Raw genomic sequence first — 13,283 nt, forward strand, 5'->3', positions numbered from 1 at the left:
CAACGAACAATTGATTACTTATAAATTAACATTATCCTAAATAAATGTTGTAAAAATTTTGTTTGGTACTATTTTGTGATGCCTAATGCATTAACTAATATTATAAAATTGAACTTCATTGAACCTTTCATTTATTTATTGTAGTACAAAAATGAAGTTTTGTCAAAAGTTTAGCATAAAACATGCTAAATTTACCTTTTAGAAAAAGTTACTTTTGTACAATACAATACAATTTACAATTTTCATGTCATATGGAAATTTTGAGGCAACCGAAAGTGTATAAAAGCATAACATTTTTAAATATCAAATCACTTTTAAAATCAAATTTATTTTATTTGTGGAATTCATTATCAGCACCTCTTTGTGATTTGTTGCCTGAGTAAGAGCTTCAGGCTGTGTGTGTGAGATATTTTAGCCCTTGCAATGACATGCTGGCTTGAGGTCTAGTCTTTTCATAAACTTTCAAGCCAATCACCTAAATGTCATGTGCGACATGTTGGGCAGTGTTTGGAATACAGAACATGGCCACAAAGTTTATCTTTGCAGTGGCTTTCAGAGGTGACTATGCAGACTTGCAGTCTCATAATCACCTCTGAAAGTCAAATGCACTTATCCTAAGTAAGAGTTACTTGCTAAATCTCTAAAATAAGTGTGACTGTCTGACAAAAAACAGAAGTCTCTAGCATATGCCATTTGGGTTTGGACAGTTATGCTTGTTAAAGAGTTTTGAATAGCTAAGAAATTGCATGTAATAGAGAAAACATCTTACAAGCTGAACATCCCATAATGGTTTCTCCCTCTTCTCACTGCCAGAGGGAACGAACAAAGGCACCATGCTAAACAGACCCTTGCGAGGGATGATAACTAAACGTGACCCGGCAATCAATCTCTGTAATATTTGTATAGCGGATGTTGTTTTGGGATCCGGCGACCTTAGGATCGAGGTCAGTCATCGTCTAGCCATTAGAGCGGTCACATAGCGTGAGGGGGGGCAGGGGCTCAACAGCTTTGTCAGTAGGAGTGTGTTACAAAAGCGTCTTGAGGAATGGTGGCTTGAATGAGTCCTGTGTTTACAAGTTCATGGAAGACTTTTCAAGGCAACGTTTCAAGTCAATATCTGCTAGGACTACCATGCAACACTTTTAATCTTAGATTGAGGTTAATCGTCAAACAAAAACTGACTAGTTGTGGCTTAATTTGACATAATTTTGAGTGCTTTTCACTGGATTCTAAACATAAGGACAGAACAAGTTCCTCTTTTTATTTGACATTGTCTGCAGGTGTCCTTGTATCCATTAACGCTCAACAGTACATGTTGACTAATTGGTGATGCTGTTAAGAAGCTCTTTTGGGATTTGGAAAGCGAGACAAACAAGTGTTCCCATGGGGCGTCACCTGACCTAAACTACTGGGTGTTTATCCTGAAATGTCTAATTGGGACTAAGGCTGATGTTTTGTCTTGAAGTGTATGTGTGTAGAAGAGAGAGATAAAAAGGCTAAGGTGTGTGTGATGAATAGCAAGGCAACGCTGTAAAACAAAAGTGTTGGTGTGGATAATTTATTCACTGAGGAGTTTTAGTGTTTTGAAAGATGATGATGAATGATTTGTGTAAGCAAAACCAAATGTGCTTTAGAGCAGTTTATTTTCATAAGTAGTGTCTCTTGATGACGGCCATAAATTAAAATAACAAGATGGAAGCCCATTGCTTTTATGTTACACAAAGGATTCGGCCATAAAGACGTATAAATAATGCAGTTAATCAGGGAAGATGTGTCACACGTTCCAGGTCATTTAAACGGCAAGTCTAAACGCTAATAAGTTCCCAGGAGAGGCTCTGAACCTTTCTCGAAGGCCTCCCTGAGACATGGTGGAGATGAGGAGTTTATTGCGACGCTTCAACGACGGTTATTGTTCACAGAGTTTTTATTTGTATACAGGCAATTGGTTTAAACCTGTGGTGTAGTAACATTTTCACTGAGCAAGGATGCATTAAATTAATTAAAAGTGACAGTAAAGACGTTTATAATGTTTTTTTAAATAAATGCTGTTCTTTTGAACTCTCTACATCTTTCTTGACACCTTATGAACATACTAGAATGATTTCTGAAGGATCATGTGATGTTGAAGAAGAGTGGATTGATAGCAGCTGAAGATTCCGAATATGTTTACAGTTTACGTAGACCTTGCAGAATCTGCAAAATGTTAATTATTTTACCAAAATAAGAGGGATGCATCATTTGCATCATTTTTTCCTTCTGGAGCATCGGTAAGCATTTGAACCTTCTGTAATAGTTGCATATGAGTCCCTCAGTTGTCCTCAGTGTGAAAAGATGGATCTCAAAATCATACAGTCATTGTTGGAAAGGGTTCAAATACAAAAATGCTGAAAAACCAAAGAATTTGTGGGACCTGAAGGATTTTTCTGAAGAACAGAAGGCTGTTTAACTGTTCAGGACAAACAAGGATGATCAACTATCACTAAAAAAAAACAACAACTGTGGATCATTCAAGTAACAGCACATTATTAAGAAACAAGCGTGTGTAAACTTTTGAACGGGGTCAGTTTTATAAATTCAACTATTATTTTCTTGTGTGGACTCTATGTAAACATCTTTTATGTGAAATATCTTATTTAGGTCAGTACTAAATAATAAATAACATGCATTTTGTATGATCCCTCTTATTTTGGCAAAATAATTAACTTTTTGCAGATTCTGCAAGGTGTATGTAAACTTATGACCTTCACTGTATTATTTTGAAAATATTTATATTTGTATTTATAATTAAAACAGAATAAAAACATTTATTTTAAATTGTAATAATATTACTAATAATTTTACTGTATTTTTAATAAAATAAATGAGCATAAGAGATTTTAAAAATGTAAACATTTTTGAACTTTAGTGTGTGTATACATGAGCAATATCACAGTCGTAGCCATGCTATATGGCTGTATATTGGCACGGCTGTGCCGTATAGATAATAACAGCATGCTGTTATACAGCCATATCACATGGCTACGAGTGTGATATTGCATAACAAACCGCATTTTTGTAGTCTATACAAGTACATTCTTGGCCAAAAAACTATTAAAACTACATTTTGTGACACAAAACGGTATTATTTATCCACCTTTTTCTTCCCGTAAAAGTGGGTGCAGCCATTTGTAAATTTTATAAGTGTGGCTTCCGGTTTCATCCGTGTCAAGCTATTTTTAGCTGTACAAAACAGTTTGTTTGCTTTGCTGCTTGATTTTGCAAATTGGTGTGTCTTACAATATTATTTAAATATGTTATCATAACAACTTACGTTGTTATTGTTCTCGTTATTTTCCTATAGTGGATAATGAACCGGAAGTCTCACCCATAGGCTTACTTCCGCATTAAGGAAACGGGTGGATAAAATAATAGTGATTTGGGTGTCCGCCATGACACTCGCTGTGAGAAATACTGAAAGCGGTGAAACGGTGAAGCGGTTGCAGTTCTGTTATCACTAGAATTCTGCACTTCTCTTAGCCAATCAGATTTGAGGACCAGAAAGAATCGTTGTGTATATATATCTTGCCTGCGCTATCTGCTCATCTAATTAAAATCCTAAGGGAAAAAGATTGTGATCAAGTAATGCTCATTATTGTTTCATTTTATGCATTTTCTTATTAGAACATAATGGAAAATTTGTGTATATTATATTTTTATGTAAGCCTACTTTAAAAAAGTAAATCAAGGCTGTGCTATTTTGCGAATCTTATGGCTAAAGGGGTTGCAAGCACATTACTTGCAATGTATGTTTCACCTAACAGCATCCTATAGCTATGATTATATTCACAATCTAGCACACCTATTTGTGTCTTTATTGCTTTAAGTATTGATTTTCATGCTGAAATGAAACCAACAGTCTGTCTCTTTCTCTCTCACAGTGTGCAAGGATCCTCCATATAAAGTTGAAGAGTCTGGATACGCTGGATTTATCTTGCCTATTGAAGTTTACTTTAAAAATAAGGTACTTAGTTTTTTCCTGTCATTTGTGGAAACCTATACACTCTTAAAGGGGTCATCGGATGCAAACTTTACTTTTACATGTTGTTTGAACATTAATGTGTGTTGGCAGTGTATGTACAAATCTACCCTATAATGATAAAAATCCATGCAGTGGTTTTTAATTAATATGTAAAAATAATATTGGTGTGGCATTACACAGACAGAGGCCACTCCCATGATAGTTGATTGACAAGAGCATCTTACCTCAGATCAGCTGTAACAGTCCGACCTCCATTGTTTTGATGCCGAAGCAGGGAAGTTAGACAAGAATATCTCCGATTGAGGTGTTGTGTTGCTGGATGTAATAATGAACATAGTGGTCGTCATTTACTCCCAACATCTGAGCCACTGAAGATGCAGTGGATTACATTTGTTTGTGAAGGGCATCTGCCTCCCGACCTACATAAATGCATCTATGTTTCGCGCAAATCATTCGTGATCCAGCTTCACTTACAGCAGAAGTGAGTATAAGGGTCTTTTTTATGAATCTCTGTAATCACCTTTTCTAATAATGTGCCAGTTTCGCGGCTAAACGTGTTAAATGTGGCTATAGTAAACAATCTCTCAGAGCAGCAGGTCACTCCACAGAGAGAAGAGAGGGGCGGGGCGAGCAGAGCTCATTTGCATTTAAAGGAACAATCCCTCAGAATGGGATGATTTTTGCAGAGCTCATTTTGACAAAGTAAAAGGGTGTTGTTTTACACAACCATTGAGGATTTTTTTTTTTTTTTTAACCAAAGTATATTATAGATTTTTCATTAAGACCCTAAAGAATCATATCAACTTGTGGAAAATGGGCATCCGATGACCCCTTTAAAAATAACGTTTCTTTATTGGCATCAAATGTTCTATGAAGAGCCTTTAACATCCATGTAACCTTTTAAATGCAGAAAATGTTCTTTATAGTCAAAAAAGGTTCTTCAGATTTTTAAAATGTTCCTCAAAATGGTTCTTTTAGGAATTGTTCACTGAAATTCTTCTATGGCATCACTGCACAAACACTTTTGGAACCTTAATTTTTAGAGTGTAATTGTGAATTATGATCTTAATAACAAATATGTACATTGGGTAAATGTAACATTCTTGTCACTTTTCACCAGGAAGAACCAAAAAAAGTGCGCTTTGACTACGATCTGTTCCTGCACTTGGAAGGTCACCCACCTGTCAATCATCTCCGCTGTGAAAAGCTCACATTCAACAACCCTACTGAAGAGTTCCGCAGGAAGCTGCTCAAGGCTGGAGGGGTATGAACAGGATGGGGTTGGGCGTGGCTTACCTCAGGGAACGAGACGGGCGGCTGACTTTTTTTTTTGAATGATCAGAGTCATGTGACTTTCAGAGATCATGTACATCTTTGATGAAGACGGTTGAGAAAATATTTGCATTTAGTAACCGTTCCGCAATTAGCCTCATTAGTTGGAATCTTTTAAATCTCAAAGGTGTCCATGCAGGGGAAATGACTAGTTAGCCCCATGAGGTTTCAAAATGCGTTCCCTCCGTTTGCAGGTGAAAAATGCAAGGATGTCCCCTACTGCTTGTCTCTGCTAGTCCTAGCAAACAGTCCTCCAGAGATGAAAGCCATTGTCAGGCAATCTGTCCTAATGGAATTACTGTTCCCATCAACTGAGACAATAAGTAACTTTACAGGATTTGATTGGGCTAGTCTTAACTCGACCATCTATCACTAGAGGAAACCTGAGTTGTCTTTGGGCCCGCGCCAAAGGGATCCACACGATTTTTATGAATCGACTGGCTTGCATTTATTCGTTTTGTTGATCTTGGACTTATTTTAAAGTTCCACCAGCAGTCATGAACTGGGACGCTTTTACCCTCAAGACATATTTAAAGAAATTATTATTCTTGTGAGGGCCCTCTCTGTAGTTTTAGCTCGCCCTCTCTTGCCTCATTCCAGTAATTCGAATGTTTTATGGCTGAGGCTATGACACCATCTCCTTTGGTGCTTGTCTGGCTTACAGATGAGGCATGGCAGGAATCGAAACAGTTTATTGGCAAACGGGCAGTTGTGCGGGAAGTTGTTTTAATTAAGAGAGAACCGTTCGCTAGAGCAATATCAATTTAGCGAGGTGGTGACTGAGGAAGGTCCTTTCCAATTTACCTGATTGTTTTGGCTGATGAAAGGCATTTTGTCATTACATCAGGCCTGAAGTAAGCAGAGTGTTTTTGCCAAATAGGTGTTAGAGTGTTTGTGTGTGTGTCTGTAGAGGTTTGTGTTGATTCATAGTCTATTTTTTTTAAATTGTAATATTTGTACTTGTTTACAGCAACGGGATCCTCACAAAAGATCTTCAGAGGACTCTAAAGTAAGAACAAACCCCATTTTCAATGTGTTTAATGGAACTTCAACAGCATTTTCTCAGATTATTTTGAAGTTTACACTATTTTCGTACCATATTGTGAGCAATTTACTTGCTTAAGTTACTCCAAATAACAAAAAATGCTATCATCACAATCTTCAAAATACAATAACACAATAACTTACTCTACATCAAAAACAACTTTCCTTTTCCTAGCTTTGTGTGGAAAAACAGGCTGTTTGTGCACAATGAAACACGGCAGCTCCAGTCAGTGAAAAACATAAACATAACAGATTTTGGCATACAATACCATTTGAAAGCTTGGGGACTGTACAGATTTTTTAAAAGTTTTTATGCTCACCAATGCTGCGTTTATTTGATCAGAAATACAGTAAAATCTGCAATATTATAAAATACTTTTGCAATTTATACAATAACTGTTTTCTGTTTTGATACTGTAAAATGTAAGTTATTCCTATGATGGCAAAGCTTAATTTTCAAGCTGAAAAGAACAGGCCTTATTTTATACATTTTATATTAAATAAAAATCTTTTTGTAACAGTATCAGTGTCTTTACTCTCACTTTTGATCAGTTTAATGTGTCATTGCTAAATAAAAGTAATTTCTAAATAAATAAATAAAATAATTACTAAAATAAATGAAGTCCTAATAAAATGTATTAATAAAAATCTTTTTGTGACATTATCAGTGTTTTCTGTCATTTTTGATCAGTTTAATGTGTCCTTGCTAAATAAAAGTAATTTCTAAATAAATAAATAAATACAAATAAAATAATTACTAAAATAAAAATGAAATCGTAATAAAAATTTAAATCTAAAAATAAAATAAAATAAAATAAATACTAAAGAAATCAAAATTAAATCTTAATTTTAAAAAAATCTTACTCTGACCCCAAAATTTTGGACTGTGTTGTGTATTATGTATAATCAAGACATTGAATGTTTGAATTAAACAGTAAATAACATCTTGAAATAAACCTGTAGTTTTTATTGATCATCCCTGTGTTCATTGTCTTTCATCTCTCAGGTAATGGTAATGCAGGAGGGTTCCACATCTCTGTTCGGGCAGCATCTAAAGCTGCCCACGTTACCCAGCAGCTCATTAACATTGACCTTCTCTGACGTGAAAAAGAGCAAGTCTTTCCCAGGGTCAAAGGTGAGCGTGCATCTCCGAGTTTGAGTGTCTGAACTTTGAGAAAACTTTGCATGACTTTGTTTCGGCATTTGAAAAATTCCCAGTTTCTCCAAGTGCTTAATCCTGCATATTTGGCAAGTTGAAAGACGTTAGGGGCTATTTAACTCCAAGGATTTTCGAGATGTGAAACTTGGCTTAAGTCGAGCATTTCTTGGCTGTTGAGAAAGCACATGCTAGCATTCCGATGACGTAAACGAACTCACCAGGTGTCCCATTACAACGGTGCTCTGCATGTGCGAAAAGATTCGTATCTAGACATATAGTACCAACACATTTACAGTTTTCCAACACACAGTGCGTAACGGCATTTTAATTAAAGAAAACAATCAATTTTATCAGAAGCAAACAGATTAGTGCGAGAAAACCTCAGACGCGGCAGCTTTTTATCCGCGCATCTATTAAACCACATTAGCCGTAATGCTAGTAAATCTTGCTTGACTACACACTGCCATGTTTCCTTGATTTAGATTTATTTGTAGTCTCCTGTGCAATATCACTTAGCCGCTAAGCAGCTTGTTTTGTACGCTAGCTCTTACAGTGAAGTTACGAGAGTCCCCGGTGCACATGGAAACAGTTCCCAATCCAAACAGGCCCTTTGCGTGTGATGGATTGCTGACAGATCAAGGGTCGTTCGCAGCCAACCTCCCCTGCACTACTACACCGGTCGCTTTAGCAAAAACAAAAATGACAATCTGCGCTTTGTTGTCCTTCTCCCCTTCCTCCACTTAATTTAATGTTGAAGATTTTGACTGATTGCCAACCATAATGGTTCCTGGAAAAGTCTGTGTGACATTGAAAAATGCAAAACTGGAGCTTACTTGGAGAAATATTCTTTGCATTTTGGCAAAATGCACTAGGTGCAATAAGCTCTAATAGCACTGAGCATTATGATAATGGCAATTCTTTTTTTAAATTTAGAGAATAGAAGTTTCCTCCCCTTTGTGTGCTGCCAAAATGTACTGAAGCCTGTCCATTATAACTGATTGTAAATGTAACGAGACTATCAATGAAACCTAATCATGTCTTAAACATTGCTGTTTTCTCAACCATTTAAAATGACTTTTAGTTTTAAAGCTAATTTAAACATTTCACCTTTGTTCTCAGTGTGTTTAAACAGTTTCAAACCAGTTTCAAAGGATTTGTCCATTTCTGTATCAGGTAGAACAATAAAAGTTGGGTTTAAAGGTAGTCTGGGCAGGTTGTAACACCTCTTCTGTCTAGACTGCTTAATGACTTAACTGCATCAATGACTTATTGACAGGGGCTAGTTATCTTGACCTGAAGATAGGAAAACCCTGTCATTAAAGTCAACCAAAGGCAACCAAAATCCCCCGTTCCAGCTCTGAGTTTGCCCTTCCCCCAGTGGTGTTGTTTTCAGGATCGTACTGAAAAATTGTTTATGGAAATGTTTCACATCTGGCTTTGGTTGTTTGCTTGAGCATACACATCATTTGTCAACTATAATGATAGGAAAGTTGAATATTTGCATATTTATAGCAGTAGTTTATGTATTGTTATTCATTTCACTAACCAAATGTATAGTAACCATGACCATGTAAATACTATGGTATATGAATATGGCATTAAAGGGATAGTTCACCCAATAATGAAAATCTTGTCATTGTCGTTCATCTTTGGAACACAACTTAGGATGTTTTTGATGAAGTCTGAGAGCTTTCTGCATAGACAGCGATGCAACTGAAACATTCAAATGGCCCAGAAAGGTAGTAAGGATATAGTTAAAATAGTCCATGTGACATCAGTGGTTCAACCTTAATTTTATGAGGGTACAAGAATGCTTTTTGTGCGTAAAGAAAACAAAAAAAAAGACTTCATTCAACAATTTCTCTTGACTAATATTGTCATATTCTCATTACAGGACGGGTCCAAAAGCAGCAGTGCTCTTACAACCACAAACAACATCAGCAGCAGCTCCCTCAAGCTCCACAAGCCGTCTAAGGACCATAAGGACAAGCCTTCCAAAGACTCAAAAGAGTCCAAAAGTGCCTTCAGAGATTTCAGCAAGGACTCTGGAAAACTCTCTAAAGATTCTAAAAAACCCAAAGAGAATCAACCAATTCAGGAAGATCGGCCCGTTCCCCAGATGGGATTCAAGGAGCCCAAGACCACGTCGAAGGAGCAGCGTTCATCGGAGGGCAGCTTCTCAAGCTTGGGACAAAGTAAACGGCGGCCTGGGTTGGACAGCGAAGGCCATGTTACCAAAAAACGGAAAAGCAGTTTTTCAGAGAGCTCGCAGAAGCAGCAAGCGTGTCCTACCTTGCTGCAGCACCAACATTCGGATAAAAAGGTTTTGAAAGACAAGCCACAAATCCGGCATAGTAGGTTGCAAAACACTGAACTTTCAGAGAAGAGAAAACCATCAGCGTTACCGCCCTTCCAGGATGTGTTGGACCCGAATGACTCGGACATGGACGACAACGCGTTCACACGATCAGATGTAAGTCAATTTCTAATTGTTATAGCTGAACAAAACAATATTGAAAATTAGTCACTGGGTTTCCCTAGTTGGTTAGTTGTACCTCAAGTGGGTATTGTAGTATCTGTAAGCATTTGGTCAGCTTTTTTTGTACCTACAGTTGAAGTGAAACGTTTACATACACCTTGCAGAATCTGCAAAATGTTAATTATTTGTTTTATTTAGTACTGACCTGAATAATATATTTCACATAAAAGATGTTTACATATAGCCCACAAGAGAAAATAATAGTTGAATGTATAAGAAAGTTTACATACACTTGATTCTTACTACTACTGTCTTGTTACCTGAATGATCCACAGCTGTTTGTTTTTTTTGTTTGTTTGTTTTTTTGTTTTTTTGTTTAGTGATGGTTGGTTATGAGTCTCTTGTTTGTCCTGAACAGTTAAACTGCCTGCTGTTATTCAGAAAAAACTAATTTTGTTTTTTCAGCGTTTTTGTGTATTTGAACCCTTTCCAACAATGACTGTATGATTTTTAAATCCATCTTTTCACACTGAGGACAACTGAGGGACTCATATGCAACTATTACAGAAGGTTCAAACGCTCACTGATGCTCCAGAAGGAAACACAATGCATTAAGAGCCAGGGGGTGTAAACTTTTGAACAGAATGTGTACATTTTTCTTATTTTGCCTAAATATCATGTTTTTTTTTTTTCTTCTTCTTCATTTAGTACTGCCCTTCAGAAGCTACAGAAGATACTTACATGTTTACCACAAGATAAAATAAGTTAAATTTACCCTGATCTTCACATTCAAAAAGTTTTCACCCCCTGGCTCTTAATGTATCTTCTGTAATAGTTGCATACGAGTCCCTCAGTTGTCCTTAGTGTGAAAAGATGAAACTCAAAATCATAGTCATTTCTGGAAAGGGTTCAAATACACAAATGCTGAAAAAACAAAGAATTTGTGGGACCTGAAGGATTTTTCTGAAGAACAGCAGGCAGTTTAACTGTTCAGCACAAACAGGGGACTCATTAACAACTATCACAAAAAAAAAAAAAAAAAAAAAAAAAAAAAACCACAGCTGTGGATCATTCAGGTAACAACATTCTATTAAGAATCAAGGGTATGTAAACTTTTGAACAGGGTCATTTTTATAAATTCAACTATTATTTTTTCTTGTGGACTATATGTAAACATTTTTATGTGACATATCTTTTTCAGGTCAGTAGTAAATAAAAAAATAACATGCATTTTGTATGATCCCTCTTATTTTGGTCAAATAATTAACATTTTGCTGATTCTGTAAGTTGCATGTAAACATTTGTCTTCAACTGTAGGATATGAAAATAACTGTCAGCCAAATGCTATCAGTCTAAATTTTAATATTGTGCATCTCTAGTTCAATGCATCCAGTCGTGCCACCATTCTTATGGAAAAGTACAATGAATTTCAATAGTCTATGTTGTGAGCCTTTGTGTTCGAACGATGTGGCTGACTATTAGTGGAGACCTTTTGTAGGACGTGGGGTTCTCTGTAAACATCAAACGGAGAGGTTGAGACAGGCTCTTAGTGGGCTGTGATAATGGAGGTCTGGTGCGCGAGGGGATCTAATAAACTTGGTGGGTGTCCAGGAGCTGAGGCCCCATTTGTCTGGGTTGGGTGCAGAAAATCAGTGCCGCCCGTTGCTAGACCTCTCAGCTTTTCAGGACAGGAAGTCTGGTAGTTTCTCAAAGGCTCCTTATTTAGGTTGTTTGGGTTTTGTTCAAAACAAAAGGACTGATGTTGTACCAGTTTCATTTCATCGTATTGTGGATTGTATGTCTCGGATTGAATCGCTGCCAGACTTGAGGAGAGCCAATCACAAGGCAGGTTGCAATGCTGCCAATTGCCTAGTCAGTGAATTTAGTCTTGATTTCATTTGAAGATAGTAATAGTAGTAGTTATAGTAGGTCTAGAATGTTTTAGGCTTAGGCGGTGTCACCAGTGGCAAGGTTCATTTACCTTCAGCGAGAGAGCAGCTCATAAAACGGGGGTTGTTTTATTGGCCCGAAGGCAAGTGCTGAGACGAGATTTATGGTTTTATGACACCCGAGGAGAATGGGAAAGGACACCATGAATAGCTAAGAGTTTTCCTTTAAACTCGCTCCTTTAAAAAAAAGGGAAGGAAAGAAACTTCAGTGTTTGACAACTGACGAATACCAGGTGCTGCTTTCTTTGGGTCACCAGGTCTGTAAGGCCCTGATGGCTCTGCTCTGATCAACATTACGGCTAACATTCACACAGTCTATTTCTGTGTTTAGAAGGGCAGTAAAAGAGTGTTTAGCAAGAGGAAATTGTAATTGCCTGCGTTTTTTCCAGTTGCTTTTCTGTAATAAGCATTGGTAAATAATGATCAAGTTTTATTTTAAGAAACAGAATGGACAGAATAAATGCGAAATGGACAATTTGATGGATAATTTACCTTTTTGCTGTCAGCAGTGTCCTGATGAGCATTTTGTCCTAAAAATAACAGATTTCTTTTTTTTTATATACAGTCCTTATCAACATTTACCTTAGGTTTTACTATGGTTGAATAGTAAACCATTGTAAATCTTAAAAGGATAGTTAAATTTAAAAATGAAAATTCTGTCATTAATTACTCACCCTCATGTCATTCCAAACCTTTAAGACCTTCGTTAATTTTTGGAACACAAATTAAAATATTTTTGATGAAATCCGAGAGTTTTCTGACCCTGCATAGACAGCAATGCAACTACCACGTTCAAGGCCCAGGCAGTAAGGACATCATTAAAATAGTCCATGTAACATCAGTGCTTCACCCTTAATGTTATGAAGCTACAAAAATAATTTTTGTGCACAAAAAAACAGAAGTAACTTTATTCAACTATTTCTTCTCTTCTGTATCAGTCTTTGACACAAGTTCACAAGAGATGAGACTAACGCGGAAGAAAATTTTTTTGTTTTGTTTTGTTTTCTTTGCACACTGTCAGTTGCATTGCTGTCTATGCAGAGTCAAAAATCTCTTGAATTTCATCAAAAATATCTTAATTTGTGTTCTGAAGGTGAACGAAGGTCAAACCGGTTTGGAACGACATGAGGGTGACTAATTAACGACAGAATTTTCATTTTTAGGTGAACTATCCCTGGTATTTTTTCATAAATGTTAGAGGAATTTAATTATTTTCTTTATTTATATTATACATATTGCATTTAGATGTTAAACTAGTTATGATAACCACATTAACAAGGCATCAGTGGTTTGAACTATGGT

At 36.5% G+C, this 13,283-nt stretch overlaps 1 protein-coding gene across 2 annotated transcripts in view; it reads left to right on the forward strand.

Annotated features, from left to right (window-relative positions):
* The window catches only part of mllt3 (MLLT3 super elongation complex subunit), a 61,421-nt gene that overhangs the window by 28,446 nt on the left and 19,692 nt on the right, over positions 1-13,283 (forward strand). For both annotated transcript variants that reach the window (XM_051114796.1, XM_051114795.1), the window contains exons 3-7: positions 3,918-4,000; positions 5,139-5,282; positions 6,321-6,359; positions 7,401-7,529; positions 9,448-10,026. In XM_051114796.1, coding sequence (XP_050970753.1) covers positions 3,918-4,000; positions 5,139-5,282; positions 6,321-6,359; positions 7,401-7,529; positions 9,448-10,026 — 974 coding nt within the window. The remainder of the gene's footprint in view (positions 1-3,917; positions 4,001-5,138; positions 5,283-6,320; positions 6,360-7,400; positions 7,530-9,447; positions 10,027-13,283) is intronic.

This window comes from Labeo rohita, chromosome 7 (assembly GCF_022985175.1).
Source record: "Labeo rohita strain BAU-BD-2019 chromosome 7, IGBB_LRoh.1.0, whole genome shotgun sequence".
In the NCBI taxonomy this organism is placed as follows: domain Eukaryota; kingdom Metazoa; phylum Chordata; class Actinopteri; order Cypriniformes; family Cyprinidae; genus Labeo; species Labeo rohita.